General features: G+C 34.3%; 2 protein-coding genes and 2 long non-coding RNA genes across 4 annotated transcripts; 1 reads left to right on the top strand and 3 right to left on the bottom strand.

Annotated features, from left to right (window-relative positions):
- Positions 1–459: 459 nt before the first annotated feature.
- On the bottom strand, positions 460–5,300 carry LOC104894110 (putative F-box protein PP2-B12). The gene is made up of 3 exons (XM_010680280.4): positions 4,798–5,300; positions 1,347–1,465; positions 460–1,146 (listed from the first exon to the last, which is right to left on the bottom strand). The coding sequence occupies exons 1-3, from the start codon at positions 5,074–5,076 to the stop codon at positions 690–692; spliced, it is 855 nt and encodes a 284-aa protein (XP_010678582.2). The 5' UTR covers positions 5,077–5,300; the 3' UTR covers positions 460–689.
- Positions 4,923–22,164, top strand: LOC125497417 (uncharacterized). Its single transcript, XR_007274143.2, has 3 exons — positions 4,923–5,045; positions 20,046–21,900; positions 22,033–22,164. It is a non-coding gene; the product is annotated as an uncharacterized LOC125497417 (long non-coding RNA).
- LOC104894109 (uncharacterized) lies at positions 10,913–13,047 on the bottom strand. Its single transcript, XR_790180.4, has 2 exons — positions 12,109–13,047; positions 10,913–11,207 (listed from the first exon to the last, which is right to left on the bottom strand). It is a non-coding gene; the product is annotated as an uncharacterized LOC104894109 (long non-coding RNA).
- Positions 13,060–18,220, bottom strand: LOC104894108 (hypothetical protein). Its single transcript, XM_010680278.4, has one exon. It carries the CDS (start codon positions 17,557–17,559, stop codon positions 14,383–14,385), a length of 3,177 nt encoding a protein of 1,058 aa, XP_010678580.1. The 5' UTR covers positions 17,560–18,220; the 3' UTR covers positions 13,060–14,382.
- Positions 22,165–24,480: the final 2,316 nt, after the last annotated feature.

Genomic DNA, 24,480 nt, shown 5'->3' with positions numbered 1-24,480 from the left:
TATTTGATGGCTTAAAAGAACTTTCTCAAATAAATAACTAAATTTAAAAAGATGATCACACTAGTTTTAGTATTTACCCCGGTGATAAAAGTTCATAAAAACAGCAATATTGCCTTCTATTCATCTTTAAAAAGTAATTTCTTACTCCATATATTCAAATATGTATTGAGAGTAACTAATACTGAAAGTTCAAATTCGAAAACCATAGGTGTCTAGCTATGTTGCTCGGACACTTCATTTCACCTCAAGTACCTGTGTTGGATCCTTGACACGCGGACATGGGTGGGACACTTGGACACTTGGACACTTTGTTTTAGACTAATAAATAGAAAAAATTCCAAAAAATAGCCGAGTCGGACACTTGGACACGTACCCGTGTCGGACATGGGTACCCGAGTCTGAGCAACATAGGTGTCTAGCACTCTAGCTCAATGACACTTAAAAATTATTTAATATGAATCGACTAGAAATTGTCTCTCTAACTATTATTGCATTTGTAAAAGTGAACAAATATAGAATCTTAAACGTATTGCTTTGTATTGTTGACAAAGAAAACTACAACGAGGAATTGATCAGTAGTAAGAAATAAGAGTAACACAAACATAAAGCAAATATTCTTATTTCCTAGTTTGTAATGCATTGAAGTGTCCACTAGTAATGAAAATAGAATTGAGGATAAGTGAATATCATCAGTTCAAAGGACGGAGTTCAATGCCTTGAACAACAATACCTTGCTTCCAATTTAGATGTTCAATCTCCTCCAATTTCATCTCCAATACCATTGTTTGATCGGTGGTAGCCTTAACATCGCACCTGCCCATTTCTATCTCCATCCATCCATCATCTCTTTCAACCGGAAGCTCTTCGAGCCTTCTCAATAAACTCGTATCTTCTGAGGCCTCGAGGTAGAATCTGTTAACAATGACACCATGATTGTCATTATCGTCTCCAGGCAATGATCCTTGCTCATCAATCTCTAACACATATGTCTTCACTGGTGTATACAAAAATCCATTAGAATAGTTATCAATCTTCTTGAACACAAAATACGCGCCATAAGTTGTATTTGACGATAGAAGTTTGGTGTGTATTGTGCCTTTTATGTCTAACCAGCACACGCTCTGGAGCTCAGCAACCTCTGGGAACCTACATACCCAAGATCCATGCTAGTATAAGATAAACAATTGTAATACATTACATACATTGATACAATATACATAAATACATGCATGTATGAACTATGATTAGCATTCCCCTCAAAAAAAAAAAAAAACTATGATTAGCATCATGGGATGTAATGGTTAGTATGATTGTGTGTGCATATGTAAAAAGTGAGAAGGGGAAACCTCGATTCAAGTTCGGTTTGCCAGGTCCAGTATTGAGAGTTGTCTATCCAAGCAATCTTGAGTGTCCTGGCACCAAGCATGTAGCATCTCTTTCCACTCCATTTGTCCAAGCCAAAGCTCTAAATTGTGCAACAACATTCAACATGTATATCAACCAAGGATGTCTTGGCCTAATGGTTAAGATTGAGCTGCTGTAAACGACAGGTCACAGGTTCGAATCCCCCCACCCCTTCTTTGTACTTTGTAATGCCTTCGTGGCTCATATGGATAAAAAAAACATTCAACATGTATATATTATTTAATTAGATGAGGTATGCAAATGCGGTTACTTTTGTGATTAACTTCATTTAATCTTATGAGTAACCCAATTAATTCATACTAGTAACCTCATTCATTTATACAAGTAACTTCAATTAATCATACGAGTGACCTCATTTAGTCATATGAATAACCCCAAAGGTTCACAAAAGTAACTGCATTTGCTTATAAGAGTAACCACGTTTATTTATAGGAATGATACCCTTTTATTGTTAAAAGTAACCATATACTCATACAAGTAACTCCATTTGGTCATAAGAGTAACTCTATCTGTTCATAAGAGTAACTTCATTTGTTCATAAGTGTTTGTGCATAAGGTTCAACTTCAAAAGGTCATCTCTCATAGCACACTTAATATTTTGGGAAGATTCAAGTTTGAAAATGTGGTTTGATAGCTTTCCAACGCTTGGTCAAAAGCTCGATTCCGATGAGAAACGAGTGATTTATGACCATTTGAAAATTAGCTAACGGGCTGATAGGCTATCGCGCGCTGCCACACCTGTAATTTCGCGTGTGGCCGCACACACAAGACGCGCTGATTTATACTAATTGAATCGAACTTAAACGGATCCTATAAAGGCTTTTTTCGGAATAAGGTATTAATGAAATCGCAAACAGACTCCAATTGATCATTCGGAATCGGGTATTTAGGAGACGGAGGAAATACTTCCTAATTAAATATTCTTCCTAATTAAAACTGATTTTACTGATTGGAACTAGTGAAAGTATTGGGTCACACCGTCTGACCAATACTTACTGTCAAACGGGCTGAGCCCAAAACAAGTTCTCGTCACTAATGCTGCCAATCCTACTCGAAAGCTCTTCGCCGTCGACAGTGCTCCATCCACACCGTTGATAATGAGAAGTTCATTTATAAGGCCCTTGAAAAGAATGAAGGAGACCCCAAGATATTGTATGTCACACCAGAGAAGATATCAAATAGTAAAAGATTTCTGAGTGCTCTGCTTCTTCAATTCTTCAAAACAAGGTATCGCTCCTAGAAAGCCGGTAGCAACCACCCAACTGTCCATCCCAGAATCAACCCCGCCCCAACGAGAGTGAAGCCCACAACAAAAGCAACAGCATATTTACCAATGTCGTTTTTTTGTGAGTCTCTCCTACGTCGCTTACCTTTAGTTGCCTTCTGCCAGCTTTTATGCAGTTTTTTCCGAGGTTTTTGGGCCATCCATGGAAGTAATCAGCAGGGGGAGGTGACAAGTCATCCTCAGTCTGTGGGAGAAGGTTCTTTATTTCTTTCAGTTAGTTCTTTTTTTCTTTCAGTTGGTTTTTGTATTGTTTCAGTTAGTTTTTGTATTCTTTCAGTTCGTTTTTTATTTCTTTCAGTTCGTTTTTTATTTCTTTCAGTAGTTCTTTATTTCTTTCAGTTAGTTCTTTATTTCTTTCAGTTAGTTCTTTATTTCTTTCAGTTGGTGTTTTATATGTTTCAGTTGGTGTTTAAAAATATTTGAAACCAACTGAAAAAAAAAAGAAGACTAACTGAAAAAAAATGAAGACTACCTGAAAAAAATGAAGACTACCTGAAAAAAAATGAAGACTACCTGAAAAAAAATGACCTAAGTTACTTTCATTTAGACCTAAGTTACCTAAGTTACTTTCAGTTAGACCTAAGTTACTTTCAGTTAGACCTAAGTTACTTTCAGTTAGACCTAAGTTACTTTCAGTTAGACCTAAGTTACTTTCAGTTAGACCTAAGTTACTTTCAGTTAGACTAACTGAAAAAAATAAAGACTAACTGAAAACAAATTAAGACTAAGTGAAAAAAAACGAAGACTAATTGAAAAAAAATTAAGACTAACTGGAAAAAAATTGAAACCACCTGAAAGTCGTCCGACCAAAGATTATGGTCGGACGAGTCCGACACAATACTAACTCTTGAAACTATTCTGTACTAAATATTTAACCGAATCGAAGTACATTTTACTTATTATTCCTAATTAAAACTAATATTCACGGTTTGAAACTTATGCTTGCTGATTGAAATTGATATTCGGTGATAAAAACCATGTTTATTGCATCTATTTACTTAAGTTAGAATTAGACTTGATCAACCCCAGCCTTGGTTTAGGCTCAACCTGAATTTAGGGTAATTTTGGGCATTGAAAAGCACAACTAACCTTAAAGGATTGTCCCGTATCACCTATAGCCGACAAAATAGACTCGTACTTGTTAACCCAAAATATATGAACTGAGACCCATTTTTTCATCTAAAAGTAATTACTCGAAATAGAATCGAAATCCGAAATAACACGACCCAAAAGCAAATAAAATAGACATGAATATGACCCGGCCCGAAATTGACTAGATAATGATACCTCAAATCCGACTCGAAAAGTTGTAATATTAGTTACTTTTTTAACAAATTTAAAGAAAACATTATCATGAAATACTATATGTGAGTTAACCATTGTCCGTTAATTACTTCATTTACTCTGATTAGTCTTACACGTGTTTTATTTATTTTCTAGATCAGAAAGCTGATTTAACCCGACTCGATGTGAGCCGAAAGTTCATGGACCCGCTCCTAAAAGATCCTCGCCCGACATGAACGTAACCTGAACACAAAATTGACCAAAACATGGTCCGACCCGTATGACCCATTTGTCACCTCTAGTATCATATATGGTTTAAATGAAGAGTGCATATAGAAAGCTATGATTAGTGGATTCCAAACGTCAAAATTTAAAATCAACAACTCCATTAGGGTTGTCTTGTACAATTTAAGGGTTCTATTAAATTAAATTATAAGGATTGGAAAAAATTTGGTGAATAGAAAGAGATGGAAAAGCCATAATATTTTTTTTTTTTTTTGGAGAATAGGAGGAACGACCGAACGAAGCAAACACTAGTTAGAATTTTATCTCTTTGAATATGTATCCAACATTACACGCGATAAATTGAAAATAAATACTTGTAATTAAATTTATTTATTTTTCTTATTTCTAAATTTGAATGGGCAATTAATAGAATTGGACTCTTATATTTTTGCGGGTTGTGGGGTTGCTCGCCTTAGGCCCCCCATAACCCATGTTTAGCCATAGACACAGTACTTGATTACTTAAATCGTCAACAACAACAAGTACACAACAAAATAAGTATTGAATTTTACATTTACCTGAGTGTTATTGTTGAAGAGTATAGGAGAGCGGCAGAGATGGAAAAAGAGGTCTTTCTTGGTAGCAAAATTTTGGTGATCAAGTGGTGTAGATGATTGACTGATGATGTGATCGCAATCAGACGGCAGAAACTTCTCCCAAACATTATCGGAAAGAGAGGCTGATAAAAACTGCTTCGAAACAGCCGATGATCGGAGGACATCACTCGGCGACGTCAACGATAGGATATGTGAAAGACATCCCTCAGGTAAGTCTGATAAATTCATACAACACATCATGCTTTGCCTTTTTCTGTTTGATCTTTCTTAGTATGAAACTATAAATAGGTTCTAGGAATCAAGGGTTTGTTAATTATCGCTCCAAAATTACTTAAAATCATCCAAATCCATTTTTTCGGACTATTTTACCCTTTCTTCTTACCTTTCCTATTTGGTTTACTCTCCTTGGTGGACTAGGAAACTTCCTTAGTGTTAACTGTTTTTGTTATCTAAAAAAATATGCATGGATGTACATAACAGCTAACACATTGAATATAAAGAGAAGACTCAAAGGCTAAGTATATTGTTTCAATAACCATAATAGTCAAATTATGTATATTAAAAATAATTAAAGATAGTCTTATTAAGTTTACTAGTTTTAATTTCATATAATGCATTATTTTATGTGCATGATTGTTAACTTTTTTTAATTCTCCCATCGGTTTTCTAAATTAGTTTTTAATACCTACTACATTGGCTCTTATTTTTAATACTTTACATCTCTTTCATTTCTCTTGTCTCCACATAGTTTATAGAAAGTGAACAATCTTTCATGTTGCAATAGAAATATATATACAATAAAGTAATAATGCAAGAAATATACAAAATACATAAAGCAAAAACATATATTAAAAAAACATATCTTATACTTTCTCCGTTTCTAAATAAGTGCAACATTTGCATAGTATTTACTATTCACAGTTTAAACATTAATTAGCTTTGGCGATTTACATTTTAGGAAAAACATAGTCATGTGGGATCTTGTTAGATTCGTCTGAATGTGAATTTATTTTAATATCAATATTTTATAATTTTTACTTATTGAAAATTGAAGATATTAATGGTTAAAATAATGTATTATTGGCAAACGTGAAAACAAAAAGTGTTGGCACTTATTTAGAAACGGATGAAGTATAACGTAGGTAATGTAAAATATTAGATATTCAAAGTTTCTATGGTGTGCCACTGCCACATCATTGGATAGATATTTGATCCTATTTGAAAATCGAAATATTTTAAATTATCGGATATGAATTGATCTAGATATAATATGAATTCAATATAATAATCCAACTAGTTTTTTCTTGCTCGGACAATACCTCGGTTAGTTACAATAAACAAATATGTTATTATTTTTAAAATTTATAATTTATTTTTCTACTTTTCGTATTTTTAATCCATCAAGAAATTGAAAAATTCACGTAATATGATATCAATATTCTCTTGTAAGTTACGTAATAAAAGTGTCAGAGATGTATATACTTTTCAAAGTCTTTTTAGTTAATTATAATTATTAAAACTTCATTGTATTTATTTGAAACATTAGACAACAAAGTCATAGTGTATATTGATGGTTAAGCTCTTACTTTTCATTTCAAAATTCACGTGGTTCCATACTTTGCATTTACACATTTTTCAAAAGTGAGGAATACACATCATAGATATAAAACATTTGTATTAGAAATGCGAGGAGAATGTCACGTGACACATAGGCTTTTTTTCGCACACCTTTTAATATAATTGTATAGATATTCATATTTGAGGATCGAGTATTTAATTTTCACAAATGTCACATGTAGTTGATGTATTTTTAATCCTCGACATTAACTTACAGAACTATGATTAATGTTAGTAATAAAGGTACTCCGAGAGAGATTTTGACGTTTCAAAAATAATTGCCTAGCTACTTGTTTGATTTTCAAAATAAATCTCAAAATGTTGTACACACAGGGATTAAAATAATCCCAAAAGTACTACTAGCATGCTTTGTGAGCAAACACAATGGTGATTAGCGAAGGAATCAAGGAAACATAAAGGACGAAGAAAAAACTCACGCTTTCTAGAACTTTTGAGTGCTTTTGATGAGCTTACTAACCTAATATCACATCTCACCCAAAGGCCAAAGCCCCCACAAATCTCCCTGTTTCTAATTCGTATACTTTTAAGTAGGGGTGTTCATAAAAAATCGAAAAATCGTATTGAAATATCGAAAAATTAATCTAAATGGGTGGTTATCTTAACGATAAAAAAAAGTTTCAACAGTACGGTTACCGAACCGATAAAATTAACAGCTAATGATAGGATTACGGTTGTGATTTTTGAGTGAACGGTTGGCCGAAAAATCATTTTTGTCTATTTAATTGTTGTGAAACATTTTCAAACAATTACATTACTTCTAATATATGTTCCTAAGTTACTACAATTAGAAAAGTATATACTCCCTCCATCCCAAAATATTGTTGAGTTTTAAGTGATTCCACTCCCACAAGCTAGCTTTGCTTTTTAAGCAAGTTTAAAGTGATGCCATTAAGTTTATTTTTGGAAATGTACAGTATAATAATGGGTTGGGAGAATGAAAAAAAAGTGAAACAACAAATAGACATGAAGGCTTTGTATGAGGAACTACAAATTAATCACTGTAAATATGTAAATAATGCATATTATAGTGATGGTTTTATGATTTTATAGAGAAAAGACTAAAGAGAGAAAAACTGCCCAAATTACCCCCTATTTTATGAGAAAATGCCACAACTTTTTCAAAATTACACAAAATATCTACCATATGCTTCTAGTATGCGTATTAGGCCTCGTTTGGTTCACATGGGAAGTAATTTTCCATGGGAATTTACATTTCATGGGAAATTCTTTCCCTTGTTAATTTCCTAGGAATTAGACAAAATTGTTTGGTTGACATCATAGGAAATTGCATTTCCTAGGAAATTACTCACCAAGGGGGGCTTGGTGAGTGATTTCCCATGTTTCATGGGAAATTCTATTTCCCTTGGAATTTTTATTTCCTATGCTTCTCCCATTTTCCTCCAAACAAACACAACACCCATAATTTATTTCCTAGGAATTTGTATTTCCAAGGAAAATAACTTTCAACCAAACAACACCTTAGTATCGTTGTTTTAAATTGGGAAGAATTCACATTGCGGCATTTTATAGTTCATGTACAAATTTCGACTAGCATAAAATGAAGAATAGTGATTTTTGCAAGCGAATTTCTAATGCTAACCATTAAAGCCAAGCTTCAAAAAAGTGAGTTAAGAGCCAGCCTAATAGATCAATATTCTTAGAAATTGAGATTCAAGAAAAATTATTGAAAATACAATATAATTTCAAACACACAACGAAAAAGGGTTTAATTTAACATCTCATAGTCAAACAATGAAAGGTGATATCAGTATCAGATTCAGATATGCACATGTGACATTGCATAAAGGACACCCAATTCTTCTATGAGCTAGTATGTCTGGTAGAGTTGTAGTTGTAGCACCCACCCCCACGGCCCCACCAATTTAAAGATCATTTTCAATAGTTCCTAACTTCCTAGTAGAGCTCGTAAAAGTTGACCCAATCCGATAACCTAACCTAAAACTACCTGAAAATTTCGAGCTTGGGTTGAGATTTCGACCTGAATTAAAAAATGGGTCGACCCAACCCGACTTGAAAATATAATGGGTTAGGTTTGGGTTAACTTTTTGAACTTGAAAATAACCCGAATAACCTGATTTAGAAGTCGGATTATTTTCAGGTTAGGTCAACCTAAAATCAATCCAAACTTTCATAACTTATACAACCTATCTTTTGCTATTTTTATTTGTATTGGGCCAAACACATTTCTTGGATCACCTAAATTTCATTTAAGGTCATTAACCCATACTTTCATAACTTAGCGTGTATAGTTGAATTTCATTTCAGGTCATTTTGGATTGGTTTCAGGTCAACTCGAAATCAATAAGGTCGGGTTTGGGTTATGATTATTGACCTGAAATTAGAATCAGGTTGGGTTTGGGTTATGATTGTTGACCTGAAATTAGAATCAGGTTGGGTTTGGGTTAGAGGTAATTGACCTAAAATATAAATCATGTCAACCTGAAATTGACCCAATCCGACTTGATTACCAGCCCTACTTTCTAGTATGTGAAACACCTATTTCAAAAACTTCTTTTTATGACCAACTAGTATTTTGGGCTGAGCGATGCCTCGGGTCGTTACAATAAACAAATACTTTTCATATTTCTTTGTTCATTTAAGGCCTGTTCTCTTCGGCATAAAACAGCTGAACTGTACTGAACTGAACTGAACTTATTGGAGTTGAACTGAACTGAACTGAACTTATTGGAGTTGAACTGAACTGAATTGAACTGAATTGAATTGAATTGAATTAAATTAAATTGAATTAAACTTGATGTAATAAATATATAAATAATATTTTAAACAATAATAATATGAATATTAAATAATAATTATAATGATAAGTAATAATAATGAATAATAATAATAGTATTTTGGATATTTTTAAATGATAGTTATAAATAAATAATATAATAATTATAAATTAATAATAATATAATAATTAATGATAATAATGATAATTAATAATTTATTTTATATTATTTGTATTAATATATTAATACTTGATGATGTATATAATAACAATAATATCTAAGAAGTAAATTAATATTACTTTTAATAATTAGATTTAATAATATAAAATATTTAGTAATAAAAATAATGATTGGGTTGGACCGCGAAAATTACATCATAAACCATCTTGACACGATTTGATTGGTTTATGGGCTAAAAAAGTGGGTTTATTTAATTTGTGTTTTGACCTAAACCATGTTCCTCCTAATAATAATAGTAATAACAATGAGTAAAGCTATAATAAACAAAATAATATATAGAAACAACAACAACAATAATAATAATACTTAATAGTAATGATATATATTTAAATAATAATAAATAATTAATAATAAATAATAATAATAATAATAATAAGAGTAATTAGTAAAATAAATTATACCAACATAATAATAATATTTAACAAAATGGTTATAAAAGAATGGAGCTGAACTGAACTGATGAGAGCTGAACTGAACTGATGGAAGCTGAACTGAACTGAACTGAACTGAAAATAAGCTGGAGAGAACAGACCCTAAGAAATTGAAAAATTCACGTCCTGAGGTAATAAGTAAAAAATTGTGAAATGTTTGAGTTTGAAAATAATAGCTTAAAAAGAATTGTGGTAGGATAATATATATGACATCAATAGTCTCTTGTTAGTCACGTAATAAGAGCGTTAGAGATGCGTATACTTGTTTAAGTTTTTTTAGTTAAGTATAATTATTAAAAGACTTTATCATATTGTATTTAAAACATTAGACAATAAAGCCATAGTCTATTGATGGCTAAGCTCTTACTTTTATTTCAAATGTCACACATGTTCGATACTTTGCAAATACATAATATTTATATTTTTTAAGTTAAGGGGTACACATGGACATAAAACATTTGCACTAGAAATTTGAGGAAAGTGCCACGTGGCACATCAACTTCCTTAGGCATGCCGTTTAATATATTTGTATAGATTTACTCTGAAAATTCTATTGTGCTCTTAGGAGCACGGTGCAGAAGGTGCACCCAGTCAAATTTGTTCCATTTTCGATGTGTAAATGTTCTATTTAACCAAATGTTCGTTTTAAGCATTTTTTCATCGAAAAAATATGTTTATATTTTTCGTGAAAATTATTCTATTTTCAATAAACAAATGTTCTTTTTAAGCATATTTTTCAGCAAATAAATATGTTCTATTTTCCTTAAAAATTATTCTATTTTCAATAAGCAAATGTTAATTTCAATAAATGTTCATTTTAAACTTATTTTTAGCAGAAAATTATGTTCTATTTTATGTGAAAATTGTTCTATTTTTGATAAACACATATTCTATTTTAAAAAATATTCGTTTAGAACTTATCTTTCAGCAAAATATATGTTTTTCGTGAAAATATGTTCTATATTTGATGAGCAAATGTGTAACAGCCCGCACTTCCGAGCTGCTAGCTAATTATACTTAACATCCATAAAACTTAATTAACACTTAATAACCTTGAATTACATTCACTCGCAGCGGAACACATAACTATTAAACGATCCTGGACCTGTGGGTCAGGGCCCACAACACATCATCCTCGATAACCAAATAACAGATTACATAATATCTTTACTCGAATCCCAAAATAATATAATACTTAAATATCCAATGAGAACTTAATACAACAACTTATATTCTAAATAATTTAATTTCCATCTCTTAACTGAAAACTCTTTCTCTTGATTCATTCCGAAACCCGAACATACACCTGCAAATTATAGAGAAAAAAAAAATACAAAACAAAAACAAAAACTAAAATGAGCGAAAAACTCAGTAACTTTACTTCAGCCTGTCAAAACAGTTTTGGTTCGTAAACATTTTTCATATCAGAAACAACTTGGTAATTGTTCGAAAATAATTCATCATTTAAATATATCGCTGGCATAGCTTAGTCACATTACCTAAATCGCTGGCAAGTACAGGCTTATAACATAACTTAACATAATATTCGACCTTATCTGGTCTTAACTCATATACGAATCATTTTACTCCACCTGTACCTTGCCCACTATTCATCTCAGTTCATAAACTAAGCCAGCTAAAACCATTTCGAAAACATTTTCTCATTATCATACTCAAATCATATTTCTAGAATACTTTATAGTTTCCGAACAATTCCAATAATATAACAAAGTCATATATATTTCATAATCCATACATGAAGATGCATCTATAACCATGGCCATGACTATAAACGATATACAGAATTAAAAAATACTCCCTCTGGCCCAAAATATAGTTCCCATTTCCCCTTTTTTCACGGTAATTTATGCAAGTTGAGATAGTAAAGATTTTTTGTTTATTTAAATAAATATTGTATGGGAAAAGATGATTTTAAGAGAGAGAATGGAGATAATTGGTGAAAGAGCATTAATTGTAACATTTTGGTTGAATAAACAAAGGAAAAAACAAAATTCAAGAAGCAAATAAATGAGATGAGACACGATTTTTCTAGGCAAATTACGGAAAAATGTGGAACTAAATATGGAAATGGGAACTATATTTTGGGACACCCAAAATGGAAATGGGAACTATATTTTGGGACGGAGGGAGTACTATTCAACACATATACGGGCATGTAAATACTTTTTGCTGAAGATAAAGGTTACCTCACTCGAAATCCAATTCTTTACAAACCTCCAAGATCTTGATATTTGATCACCAACTCAATCTTAAACTCCACATAATTCACCATAAACAATAATTATCATTAGAATAGTGAATACACCTTATGGTTTAACTAGAAACCCATAACTTATTCGATTAATCTTTTTATAACACTTCCATATACTTACTAATTGAACACCCATATATAAAATATCGATCATTTTATTTTAGACACCAACTAGTCTAATTCCAATGTGGATTCCAAAAGCCTTCATCTTAGCTTGAATCATATACTTCTCAAAAGCATTCTCCGAAATTCACCTCATAACAACAATAACAACAATTTACATTCTTTCCAACTATAATTCAGATAAATGAATTAACTTGCTCATCCTTTCTAACTCTTCCATGAACTATCTACAATTCATCATATACAATCATCCCACGAATCCAATTTACAACAACAACCTCTAACCGAGAAAGGCTTGGTAACCAACAGTTTGAGTCCAAAAAAGACTCAAACACCCAAAATAAAACACAATGGTACCATTATATATAACCTGACATTGGTATCAAATTGTTATCAGGACTGGTACCAAGATATCAATATTTTCGGAGAATGGTACCATTATAACCTAGCATTGGTACCAAGCAAATGTCAGCCACACGCGCGTGAAATCTTCCAACGCATAAAATGACCAAATTACCCCCGTTTGAGTCCCCTAAGATACTCAAACGGTTGGACGCCAAGACAAGAGAGAGAGAGACTGGGAATTTGGGGTTTTCAATTTGGGGGTTTAGAGAAACAGAGGACACGGGAGAGAGAGTGTTTAAAGGGTTGAGTTTCATTCCTTTTGATGAAGAAAAATGAGGGTTTGACACATAACAAGTATGTGGCATTTTCCACATATGCCACCTGAAAGTGAATTGATGAAATTTATTTATTTCATATATTTTTTTTCTTTTTAAGCTTAAAATCATTTACTAAATACTTCACTTTGATAAAATCCACACCATCATAAAATTCTTAGTAATCTTTATTTTGATATAAAGCTTAGTTAAACTAATGAACACAATTACTTAATTTAAAACATGTTTAAAAATACGGGCTATTACAAAATGTTCTATTTCAGTTATTGAGTTCTGATAATGTTCCACTTTAGTAGTAAAATGTTCATTTTCGTAATTGAATTATGGTAATGTTCCATTGCAACAATAAAATGTTCGTTTTCATAAGTTAACTATTGTGATATTTCACTTCAATAGTAAAATGTTCGTTTTTTTAAGTGAATTCTTGTAATATTCCACTTCAACAGTAAAATGTTCGTTTTCATTTTCATAAATGTTCTATTTTACATTATGGGAGCACGGTTCTCATTGTGCTCCTAGGAGAACAATCCACATATTACATTTACTTTGATAAAAAGATTTCAAATAGAATGAAGGAAAAAAAAAGGAAGGATATAACTGAACCATATAAGTATTGACATAATAGATGTATGAATAAAAGGAGAACCAAAAATAGAATAGTTGTAGCTTTTAATTTTTTTAAAACTGTTGGTTCATACTTTTAGTACATGGGAGTGGGTCCGGTGGGGGGTGGAATGTGGGTTATTCAATTTTTTTTCCTACTCACAGATAATGGGCCTGATGGCCTTAAAAAGCTATAAATTGGTAGGCTTAATATCTTTGCTAGTTTGCTTCAACGTGAAAATTATTGCACATGTTTAAGGATATAAATGGTCAAAATCATAAATATAATCACGCAATTTTCATCAACAATTATTAACTTTTGGTAAAATACTACAAAATCGAAATGCAATTGTACATATGTAATATGATATTAGTGGAAACTAGAAAGTAGAAAGCAATTCAATTGTGTATATTAATAATTCAATATTATGGAGACAGTATAACACCAATCTCTCTGGCATCCAAAATCTGCCCCCAAAAAATTTGCCCCACCTTTGTTTTTCCTCTACTCCTTATTTCAATCCTACTGTCAGGCAATCAATTTCAATCCCAAAAGAAACAAAAACCTCTTACCAAAATTTTCAACTCACTTTCTCCACTCCCAATGTACTTATATAGGAGACCAAACCCTTTTCAAACCCACTAATATTGTGCAAAAAAATTACACTTTCTCTCCCCCACAAAAAGTCTCCCACTAACATAAGTATACATATTTTTTTTTCCTATGAACCTATAACTAATACTTTGTTCTAAGCAAAAAAAAAATAGGAAAAGGTGAGCTTGTTGAAAAGATGAAAATTGGTTTAGATTAATCGATCAGACAAACTTGGTAGTCTTCTAAAGAAGTTCAAACTAGTTGGAGGCATAGGTTCTCTAAACATAGGATGCCTCAAAAAATAGAACCCAAGTGCTACGGCTACCATTTTTGGAGGTACCGCATAGAGTGTTATTGTGACCATTAAACATATCCCTATGAACAATTTTGTAGCCCTTGGGTCTCTCCAACTTACCAATGCTTGAACTCTTTCACCTTGGGTTGCCAAGTCTCCTAATACGGTTTGCACCCTGGCTGCTAATATCCGCAACCTATCATACCGAACTCTGATTATATCCGAGGGTCTTGAACTAGGGATCGTGTCGAATTCTTCATCGAGGTCGTCTGGATCTATTGTCTCCGCTTGTGATAATCGTGTATCCATACCCGCAGGTATCTTGGGTTTGAATCGATAGTACCATATCCCAATTAGAAAAACATATAGGAATCCAGTTGGGATGATCAAATCAGGGTACCAAACTAGGACTAAGTAAAGAATGTGAACCAAAATTGTGGTTAATGGGGTTTTCCATCTTCTAATCCTGTCAAGCCACTTTGCTAACCCAATTGCCCAAGCAAGCACAGCCACAATCCTAAACCAATTAGCCTTGCTTTTTCTCATACTCCAAGCATGTGAATCAGCATCTAGCATGTATCTTACTACTTCAGGCCCTAGAGGAGGCTCTGACCGCGCTAGCCAAGCTGCCACCATCTTAGTAGCCGCCCCACGAAGAGCGTCTTGTTGGGCAACACCAAGTGGTCTAAGATAATGCATTCGCGGAAGAAGTGGTTGCCCATACACAGCACAAGTATCAGGCAATAAAGACGGACACACAAATCGTACAGCCAACTCAATCTCACCCATCTTCTTAAGCCCTGATCGAAGCAATACCAAAAGAGGGTATGAATTGGTATATACCTTGTTACTTTCTAATGTAGACACTCGAATTCTAACCTTCCCAATTCGGTAGTCAGGCTTCTCTTCTCCAGGATCTGCAAACATCCGCCAATTGTCGAATACTCCGATTGTTAGCACAGTACACGGATCATAAACTTGCCATGTATATTGCTCATTCCATCTAGGATCAAAACTATCCACAATCGTTCGAGTTCGAACCCATTTCTTCCCATACTTAGCCACACAATAAGCATCAGTAGACCCCTTACCTACACCCTTAGTCTTCATTGGAAGTAAACTACGAGCTCCAAGTATCCCAAGCTCTAGTACCCCAATCGGAGGCTTCCACAATTGCTTCGCTGTTGGCCTATAATCACTACACACATGAGCAGCCTCATCCAGCACATGATACCCTCCTTCTAAAGACAACCTTAAAAGAACCCTCCCACAATATGGTCCTCCACCACCACCACCACCACCACCACCACCTCCACCTCCTTCCAAAGTAATCCACTTAGCTACCACCTGTCTCTCATCGTTCCGTTGCTCGATGGACCCCACATGAACAATAGCGTGTCCTAAAAGCATAGGATCTTTACCTGTCCTATCTTCAACTAACAGAATTAACTGCTCTTCCAACGGTTCCCCAGCAATAAGAATCAAATCCTCATTCCAATGTACAGCAGCTCCACCATGTACACTCATTGATCCTCTTCGTGTCCTAACTGACTGAAACCCAAGCTGAGCTTTCACCCGAATCTCCGGTGCAGTTAAAGGCGGGAGATTCGGAGGAATATGAAGATCTTGTGCCTCTATAACTGTCACACGTAGATACCATAACTTCGGAGACTGATACACTTTAGACCGTGTAAACGCAACACTCGGTTGTTGCGGTGGTGCATCTGAAGTCCATGCCTCAGGAAATGCATCATCAGCTTGTGTTCCTATCCAAACAGCAAGCTGTATATCTCCTGAGATACCTTCACTACCTTCAAGATGGTACCATTGCGAAGCAAGCGGACTATCAGGCGGGTCTCGTACGGGCACGTCTGATAGATCAAAGCACACTCCTCCTAGGAACAATCTCTCTGTTGCCGCATCCCAAATAGAGATTTCTAAGTTACCTGCAACGGATTGTGAAGTTGATGGGATTGCAAAAACTTCTCGCCATTCAGGGTTCTCTAGTGATTCCCCTGGACGATATGCAGCAGGTTTAGTACGTCGAGATTCTGTTGATGTTCTTATTTTCACAAATGGGCTTTCATTAGGAGTTAATCCTCTAGCTTTTACAATACGTACGAAGAGAAACTGCATGGGCTCGACTAAATCAAAAGCTGAAATCTTCTCTGTCTCGGGTACGAATTTTCCAGAGATAACCCTCGGAGCGTACTCTCCTGGGGTGGTTCTTTTCTGAGCTGCCATACGCCGAATAATCTCTGGTGGTGGCGCGTGAAATTCACGCGCCTCTTGTGGTGGTGGGTGGTGATAGTGGTCTGGTGGTGGTTGAGGATAACCGTCGTGGTGGTGGACGACGGTTTCTATGGTGGCGCCGCCGCTTATGGGTGGTTGTTGCGGAGGAGCTTCCTCAACAACCATCCCTTGAGGTGGAGGACATTGCCCTTGACCTTGACCTGAAGCCTCCATGGCAACATCAGTCGGCATTGGCGGAACATGCTCATGAATATCTTCCTTCCTCTGCTCTGGCTGGACCTCCGCCATCTCAGGTGGCGGAGGTCCGCCACATTCTCCTTGAGGTGGAGGTTGCTGCTGCTGCTGTTGATGATCATACATCTCCTCATAATAAAATATTCTCAACCCAAGCTCACCTTTAATCCAGCTAAATACACTCTTTTTCTCCAATGGAAAGTAAACTAAACCTTCATCACCTCTCCTAGCAAACTGTGAACCATACAACTTAACACGCCCAAGAAAATGATTCTTACGAGCAGAACCTGAAGGAGACATGCGCTTATCATGGTAAACCTCTACATTAAGCTCCTCATAATCCATTGTATTCGGGTCCGAAACAATGAACTCCAAGGGCTCATTCCATGTAGGATTAAGGTCTCTATATTTGGTTGATGTACGCTTTCTTTGCCCATCAAAATCCACCACCACATATGGGCTTGAACTCCCTTGACCATCCTTAGGGAGTAGGTCTCGAGCATCGATTACCTCGACGATTAGTTTTCGAACCAATCGTTGCTCTTGGCCTACTCCCTGAGGCTCTGTCTGAGACTGATGAGGAGGTGGTGGTGATGAGCTCATGCCTTCATTGTAATAAACTTATGAAAGCCTTGCCTTCTTGTTTTTGTTGTAAGGATAGACAGAATTGCCGTTGATAGCGGTGAGAAAAAAGGGGTACTATTATTTTGTTTGTTGGAATTGATGCTGTTGTTGGTGGTAGTAGTGCCTTACTGTTTTTCTTGGGTGAGTTTTTGTTTCCTGTTTTCCTGGGGTTGGCCTTTTCAAATATGTGTGTTTTTTTTTTTGTGTTCAGATTAGAGGGAATGTTTTTTTGTTCTTTTTTGTTGTGGGTTTATTTTGATCTACTGTGAATTGTGATAGATTCTATTCTTGTCCTGAAGGTATTGCTTGTAGTTGAGTATTTGGACCTTTTTTTTCTTTTGTTTTTGTTTGGTTTTGTGTTTATTAAATAATTGAGCTTCCCTCTTTTTTGGTTTAGTAATCAGCTTCCTTCCCTTTGTTTATGGTTTCATAATTTGCAAAGCTGTCTTTTCTATATAGTTTGTTGGGTCTGTTTGTACTATGTTCATGATATCCCAAAAAGAAGGTTAAAGAGAATCAAATGCAGATTTGAGGAAATTTCTTCACAAAGAAATTGCAAGTATTGAATTTCATTTGTCTTGCATAAATGAATTAACTAGAGTATCAGTATCATTTTCATGTGCCAGTAATTTTATTTTCCTTCATATGTACTTCTAATTCTCATATGACAGTACAACTAATATAAACATTAAGAGATGGAGTAACTATGTCAAACTTATTCTCATCAAATTTATGCCTTATATCACTTTCAGAATATGAAGTAGTTTATATTATTAAGCAGAACTTTTTGTCGATATGAAACTCTATTGAAGGTAAAAAGAAATAGTTTTGGTAAAATAGTGTTCTGAAAATATCTAGAGTATTAACAATACCAATAATGCAACTCGGATTACGCTACAGTAGGATTAGAAGAAGTGCATATATAGGGCCTGTTCTCTTCGGTATAAAACAGTTGAATTGAATTGAACTGAACTGAATTGAATTGAATTGAATTGAACTGAAATGAATAGTGATATGTGAGAGTAAAAGTATTGTCCAGAGCTGAACTGAACTAAACTGAAATTAATCTGGGGGAAAACAGGCCCATAGTCTTAAGGCATGTTCTCTTCGGCATAAAACAATTTAACTGAATTGAACTGAAATAAAATAAATAGTGATATGTGAGAGTAAAAGTTTTGTCCAGAGCTGAACTGAACTGAAAATAAGTTAGGGAGAATAAGCCCTTTAGTGGTCATGAACACTCGAAGCCGGTAGAAGGAATAAAAAAAAATGGAGGTTGACAAGAATATCAAGATTTTGATTTTGATTTTGATTTTGATTTTGATTTTGTAAGCTATATAAAGTAGGAAAGAATTTGGGAAAGATTGAAGATGACACAACTAGGAAGTAATATGCCACAACCCACAGGGAATGACTGAGATGCCCTGTATGCAAAGCATATGGTAAAGGCTCAAAATATAAGGGCCATAAGTAAGGTTTCTCCTTTATGGTTTTTCTTTTAGAAAAAGCAGGCCTTAAACATCTTGAATAAAGGGGTTTTTCCAAGTGCAAAAGGCATCTCCTTTATTATTTTCATAGATAGATAGGTTCCAATGTTCCATTATTCTTCTGGAACTCATTGTCAAAACTCTTTACTTTTTTCTTAATTATGTTTTTTTGGCCTTAGGATTATATCACGTTAGTATATCTATTTCCTTATTTGCTGTAGTTAGCTAAAAGATAACGCTTCCCTTTTTCCTTCATTTTCTTAGCATAGTATTAGTAAGATCTGATTCTAATAAGACCAATTGGGTTTAAAATTTGAGAATTGTTCTTGGGCGAACATGTTAGAAGGGATAATTCGTGTGGTGTGGGCCTTATTCTAATTCCTTTCTTTTATTCACTAGTGAACTTGTTCTCCGTTTAGCTTGTACATTTTTGAGATGGTAGCATTGAGTACATGAAATTTCTTAACAAACAATATTGTTCCTAAACTTCCCTTCAAAAAAAAAAAAAAAAATTGTTCCTAAACTAATATCGCGCTCTTTATTCACTTCTATTTAATAAGTACGAAAGAAGCTATTATAAGATTACTCATCTCTATATGTAAACTAAGATTTTTGTAAAAAAAAACAAAATTAATCAGATTAAGCTAAGTGACGATGATTACTTAAGAGAATGATTTGCACCATGCATGTTATATACTTCCTCCGTTTCTTTTTACTCGCTACACTTTCCATTATGGAAAGTTTCACATTACTTGCTACACTTCTTTTTTGGGCAATAAACTCTCTTTATCTCTCTCCTCCCACATGAGTCCTTTTTCTTTTTACTCTCTACCTCTCTCTTCTCCAAAAATTGTCTAGGAGTCCGTGAAATGAGAAGTGTAGCGAGTAAAAAGAAACGGAGGAAGTATGTATCATGGACTTGTGAAAGTTGCTTGACTCTAACACTTGAATGAACCTTTTTTCATCTGTACTTTTCAGCTCAAATCCCAAACAAGCTTCTTCAGCCAGTTTCTTAGTGGATTTGTGTAGTATTATCTATTTAGAATCAGATCCTCAAAGTAGTAGGCAAATTAAAGTAGTACTAATGTTCTTTTTTTCTTTCTTTTTCCTCCTTGTAATTTAACTGATGCCAGAAATATCTTCTGCAGCATCTTTGTGACTCATATTACCTTGACATCTAATATGTGATGTCATATAAATTTTTTGATGGAATAAAGCATATGATTGTAATCTTGTATATGTTACAATTATCACTTTGATCTACTTGTTTAGAGATTATCTAAAAGATTGAATGTTCTATCTTCTAAGTATAATTTGATTTATTAAACAATTACAATCTGCAACATTGGATTGATCATCTTTATCATTGTAAACTTGTACAGGACATATTTTGTTGTGATATTTGTAGAATGTACATTACAAATTATGATGAAGCAGCGCAAGAAACAGAGTTTTCAACTTCTATATATGTTGGTTTATTTAGGAGGTGGTGAGTGGAATTTTTGAGACAGTAGAACCCCTAGTGTAAATGATATAATGGAAGCTATGAGAATTCCTTTGTTCTCAACGATCTTCTCCATTACAGATGTTTGTGTGCTCTTTTCGCCTTGGCTTGAATTTTCTTTCCCTTGGTCATGTTCATTCTGTCCTGTGTATTTTGCTTCTTTGGGGATGTCGGATTTTCCGTTTTCCTCTTTGTTGGTGTCGTTGCCTAAAGCAGGACTCTCGCTTTGATCCTTTTCCTTATCCTTCTTGGTGTCATTGATTGGAGCAGCGGTCATAACTTGTTTCTTCTCCTCCTCAGTACTGTAGCTGAGAGCAGATGTGTTGACATGATCATTTTTCTCCTCCTCAACGTTGTTGTCTGGAGCAAGGGTGTTAACTTGATCATTGTTCTCCTCCTCAACATCGTTGCCTGGAGCAAGGGTGTTAGCATGATCATTAATCTCCTCCTCAACGTCGTTGCCTGAAGCAATGGTGGCACCTTGATCATTATTCTCCTCCTCAACGTCGTTGCCTGAAGCAATGGTGTCGTTGTCTGGAGGCAGTGGAGCTAGTGTGTCAACTTGTTTGCCTTTGTCCTCCTCGGTGATAACTTGTTTCTTCTCCTCTTCGGCATTGTTGCTTGGAGCAGGTGTGCTGACGTGTTTCTCGTTCTCTTGCTTGGTGTTGTTGCTCAGAGGATGGGTGTCTACTTGTTTTCTTTTCTCCTCCTTGATGTTGTTGCTTGGAGCTAGGTTGTTAACTTGCTTCTTTTTCTCGTCCTCCTTGGTGTCGTTGCTTAAAGATAGAGTGTTAACTTGTTTCTTTTTCTCCTCCTGTGTGTCGTTGCTTGAAGATGGAATGTTAGCTTGTTTCTTCTTCTCCTCCTCTGTTTCTTTGCTTGGAGCGAGGGTCTTAACCATGGAGTCATCATTTATGGTATTGTTGCTTGACGCTTCATTCGTGTTTGTTGGTTGTTCATCTTTCTCTTTTACTACCCTTGGAACGCGTACTTTCAATGTAACTCCTTCAAATGTCATAGTGATGCCCTTGATTTCTCCATCTTGTGGAACATTGAAGGTCTTCTCAAAGTGGACTTGTTTTTCCTCTCCTATTTTCCGCCTTCCACTCATTACTATGGTTCCAGAATCATGGACTTGAAACTTAACATCATCTTTTTTAAAACCTAAAAAACAAATACACGATCCTTAGCTTATTCAAATCTATTTCACGCAAAATTTACAACAAATTACACACACAATAAATTAACTATTTGTGGGTTGTGAGCAATAATTGACCATCTCAATTCCTCGATCCTACACTTGAAAGCACAATGTCTAATATGATGCAGGTTTATGTTCATTTTCATTATACCTACATATTCCTTTAGTATGAATTGTATGATCTTTTATGTACGAAAGTGAGATATGATCACTTATATAGAAATGTACATCCTTTCACTTTGAATTGTATGTGCTTGCAGGATCAAATGCGAGTTAACCATTCATTACAAAAAATTGATTTTGTGTTACATTACAAGAATATGATTGAAAGAATATGTAATGAGCACATGTACAAGAAGGAAATGAAGTACGTGCTTCATCTAACCTGGGAGATCAACGAGGAGGTAATGAAATTCAGGGAATGTAGTCCACCCAGAAGAAGGGATGATTTCTTCGTCTATCATGCGAGGAGGAGGAGGAGGAGCAGCAGCAGCAGCGGATGGCTTGCCTCGCATGATCCAGTTTCTCCTTCTGAAATCTGCCATATTCTAAAGAATCAGAGAAATTCTGGATCAACTTTGAGTGATCTACAGTTTTATTGTCTCTGAATTAGTATGTCAATTAATGTGCTGATGTTATATAGTACTAGTACTAAAAGATGAATGATAATTTTTTGGAAAAAAAAACTGCATGTTTGTGCATGTTTCTGTGCAGTTTTAATATGTTTAAATTCAAGAGAAGGCTTTACTTGTAGTTTTATGCATTGCTTTATACCAAGCTTGGCTTTAGTGTTGGTATTTGGTGTTTGGGTCATGAATGCTAAATCAAAGTCTTTTGCAAGGGAAAAGGGATGATTCGTTGCTTTCTTTCTTTTGAAACTTCGTTCTTCTGCTAACTATGTCAACACATGCATTTTAATGTACTGTTTGATTTGCATTTTTACAAGTTGAAACCATGCACTATAAAGGTTGCTCTTAGTTGATAGAACTCAATTTTTATCTTAATCATAAAGTTACTTAACATAAAATCTATCTATTTCTCTATCTATCTTATACATAAATGAGTGATGTGAACATTAAAAATCATGTCAAATTTCGTATATGGAGCAATCATTTCATGCAATCAATAGAACTAATAATCTTTTTTAATTAATGGATATCTAGTCAATGACTTGGAGGAACAAACAAGAGGACATTAACTTGACAATGTCGTACAAAACACCACGAGTAAAAAAGTTAAGGACAAACCGTTTAAATTGTAATTAAAGACACTTCAGGTAGGTGGCGTGTCTCACAACCTACTTCAACACGAATTGGACAACGACACATATTGGACATACCCAAATATATATGTATTTGACACTTTAAGGGCCTGTTTGGTTGGTATTATTTTGAGCTTGTAAACGGATTGAGGTAGCCCACTCCTTTTCTATATGTTTGGTTGGGTTGTCCATCTTTTTCACTCCCTTACTTGCCCAAATCCGATTCCTCTATTTTGAAACCCTCTTTCCACTAAAAGAAACAAATTATGTTACCGTCCTCAAACCGTTTAAACCCCCCCCCCTCTCTCCCCTCTCTTTGCCTCTCAATCTCCTCTATTTTCTTCAAATCTGCATGAAATTCTTCAAAGTTGCTGCGGAACTTTCCAAATCTGCTGCGAATTTCTCATACAAAACTCAAGACATATACTGCAAGATTTAAGATGTGCTATGATTGACCCAACATCTTTTCAATATGCTGCGAAATTTTTCAATTTGTTGCAAACTTTTCAAATCTACATTTTATAGCACCTTTTGGTTTGTTCATCTTGATTAAATTTCTTAGGATTTATTAGAATTTACAATAACTTTTTAAGAATTTTACTGAAAATTTTTGTAGAAATTTTTTTTTTTTACAATTTCTCTGAATTTAATATAATGTCGGAGTTTTTTATGAAATTATTTAAGATTATAGTTTTTCAGTATCCTGGATGATTTTTCAGTGATCATACAAAAATTATGACTACCGAAGTCAAAGGACCTTAACACCTCATGTTTTGCCAACTCAGCAAGCCATATTCTTTTTCATTTCTTTTACTAAAATCAGAAATATTTATGATAAATACTTAATAGAATGTTGTAAATTCCAAAAAATAAATAAGAAAATCCTAAAAAATATTATTTTATTTTCCTGAAATTAATTGTTTTGATTACAAAAAAATTACCCATCTTTTTTTCTCTCTCCTAGAATGTTGTAAATTCCAAAAAATTAATAAGAAAATCCTAAAAAATATTATTTTATTTTCCTGAAATTAATTGTTTTGATTACAAAAAAATTACCCATCTTTTTTTCTCTCTCCTCTTTTTCCCCCTGAACCTCGAGGAACTACTTTCTTCCCTGCGTTCTCTCTCCAGTCTCCACCCATCTCATCTCCTTCCTCGACCATTTTCGATCAATTAACTACCCTTTTGTTACTCTACTTTTCACATATAAGTGAATCTTCTTCATGCAAACACCAAGGGTGGAAGTGTGCTTTTAGGGAAAGCTGGATTTTAATCTTCTTTACATATTTAGGATTTTGAGAAAGTTCGATTTCAGTTGTTTTCATTTGTTTGATTTAGGTCTATACTCCATTTCGCATGAACAAAACCAACATGTTCTTCAATAATCTTAATTTTCATTTAATCGATTTAGGGGTTTTTCAATGTCATATCATATTCAACGGGGCCT

This window comes from Beta vulgaris, chromosome 5, assembly GCF_026745355.1.
Source record: "Beta vulgaris subsp. vulgaris cultivar EL10 chromosome 5, EL10.2, whole genome shotgun sequence".
Lineage (NCBI taxonomy): Eukaryota > Viridiplantae > Streptophyta > Magnoliopsida > Caryophyllales > Amaranthaceae > Beta > Beta vulgaris.
This window is presented reverse-complemented; position numbering and strand designations above follow the sequence as displayed.

Excerpts from the sequence above, each read along its gene's own strand:
- LOC104894108 (XM_010680278.4), bottom strand. The coding sequence starts at position 17,559 with ATGAGCTCATCACCACCACCTCCTCATCAGTCTCAGACAGAGCCTCAG.
- LOC104894110 (XM_010680280.4), bottom strand. The coding sequence starts at position 5,076 with ATGATGTGTTGTATGAATTTATCAGACTTACCTGAGGGATGTCTTTCA. Across the intron at positions 1,466-4,797 it reads TCTTCAACAATAACACTCAG|AGCTTTGGCTTGGACAAATG; the intron begins GTAAATGTAAAA and ends TGCACAATTTAG. Across the intron at positions 1,147-1,346 it reads CAAACCGAACTTGAATCGAG|GTTCCCAGAGGTTGCTGAGC; the intron begins GTTTCCCCTTCT and ends TTGGGTATGTAG.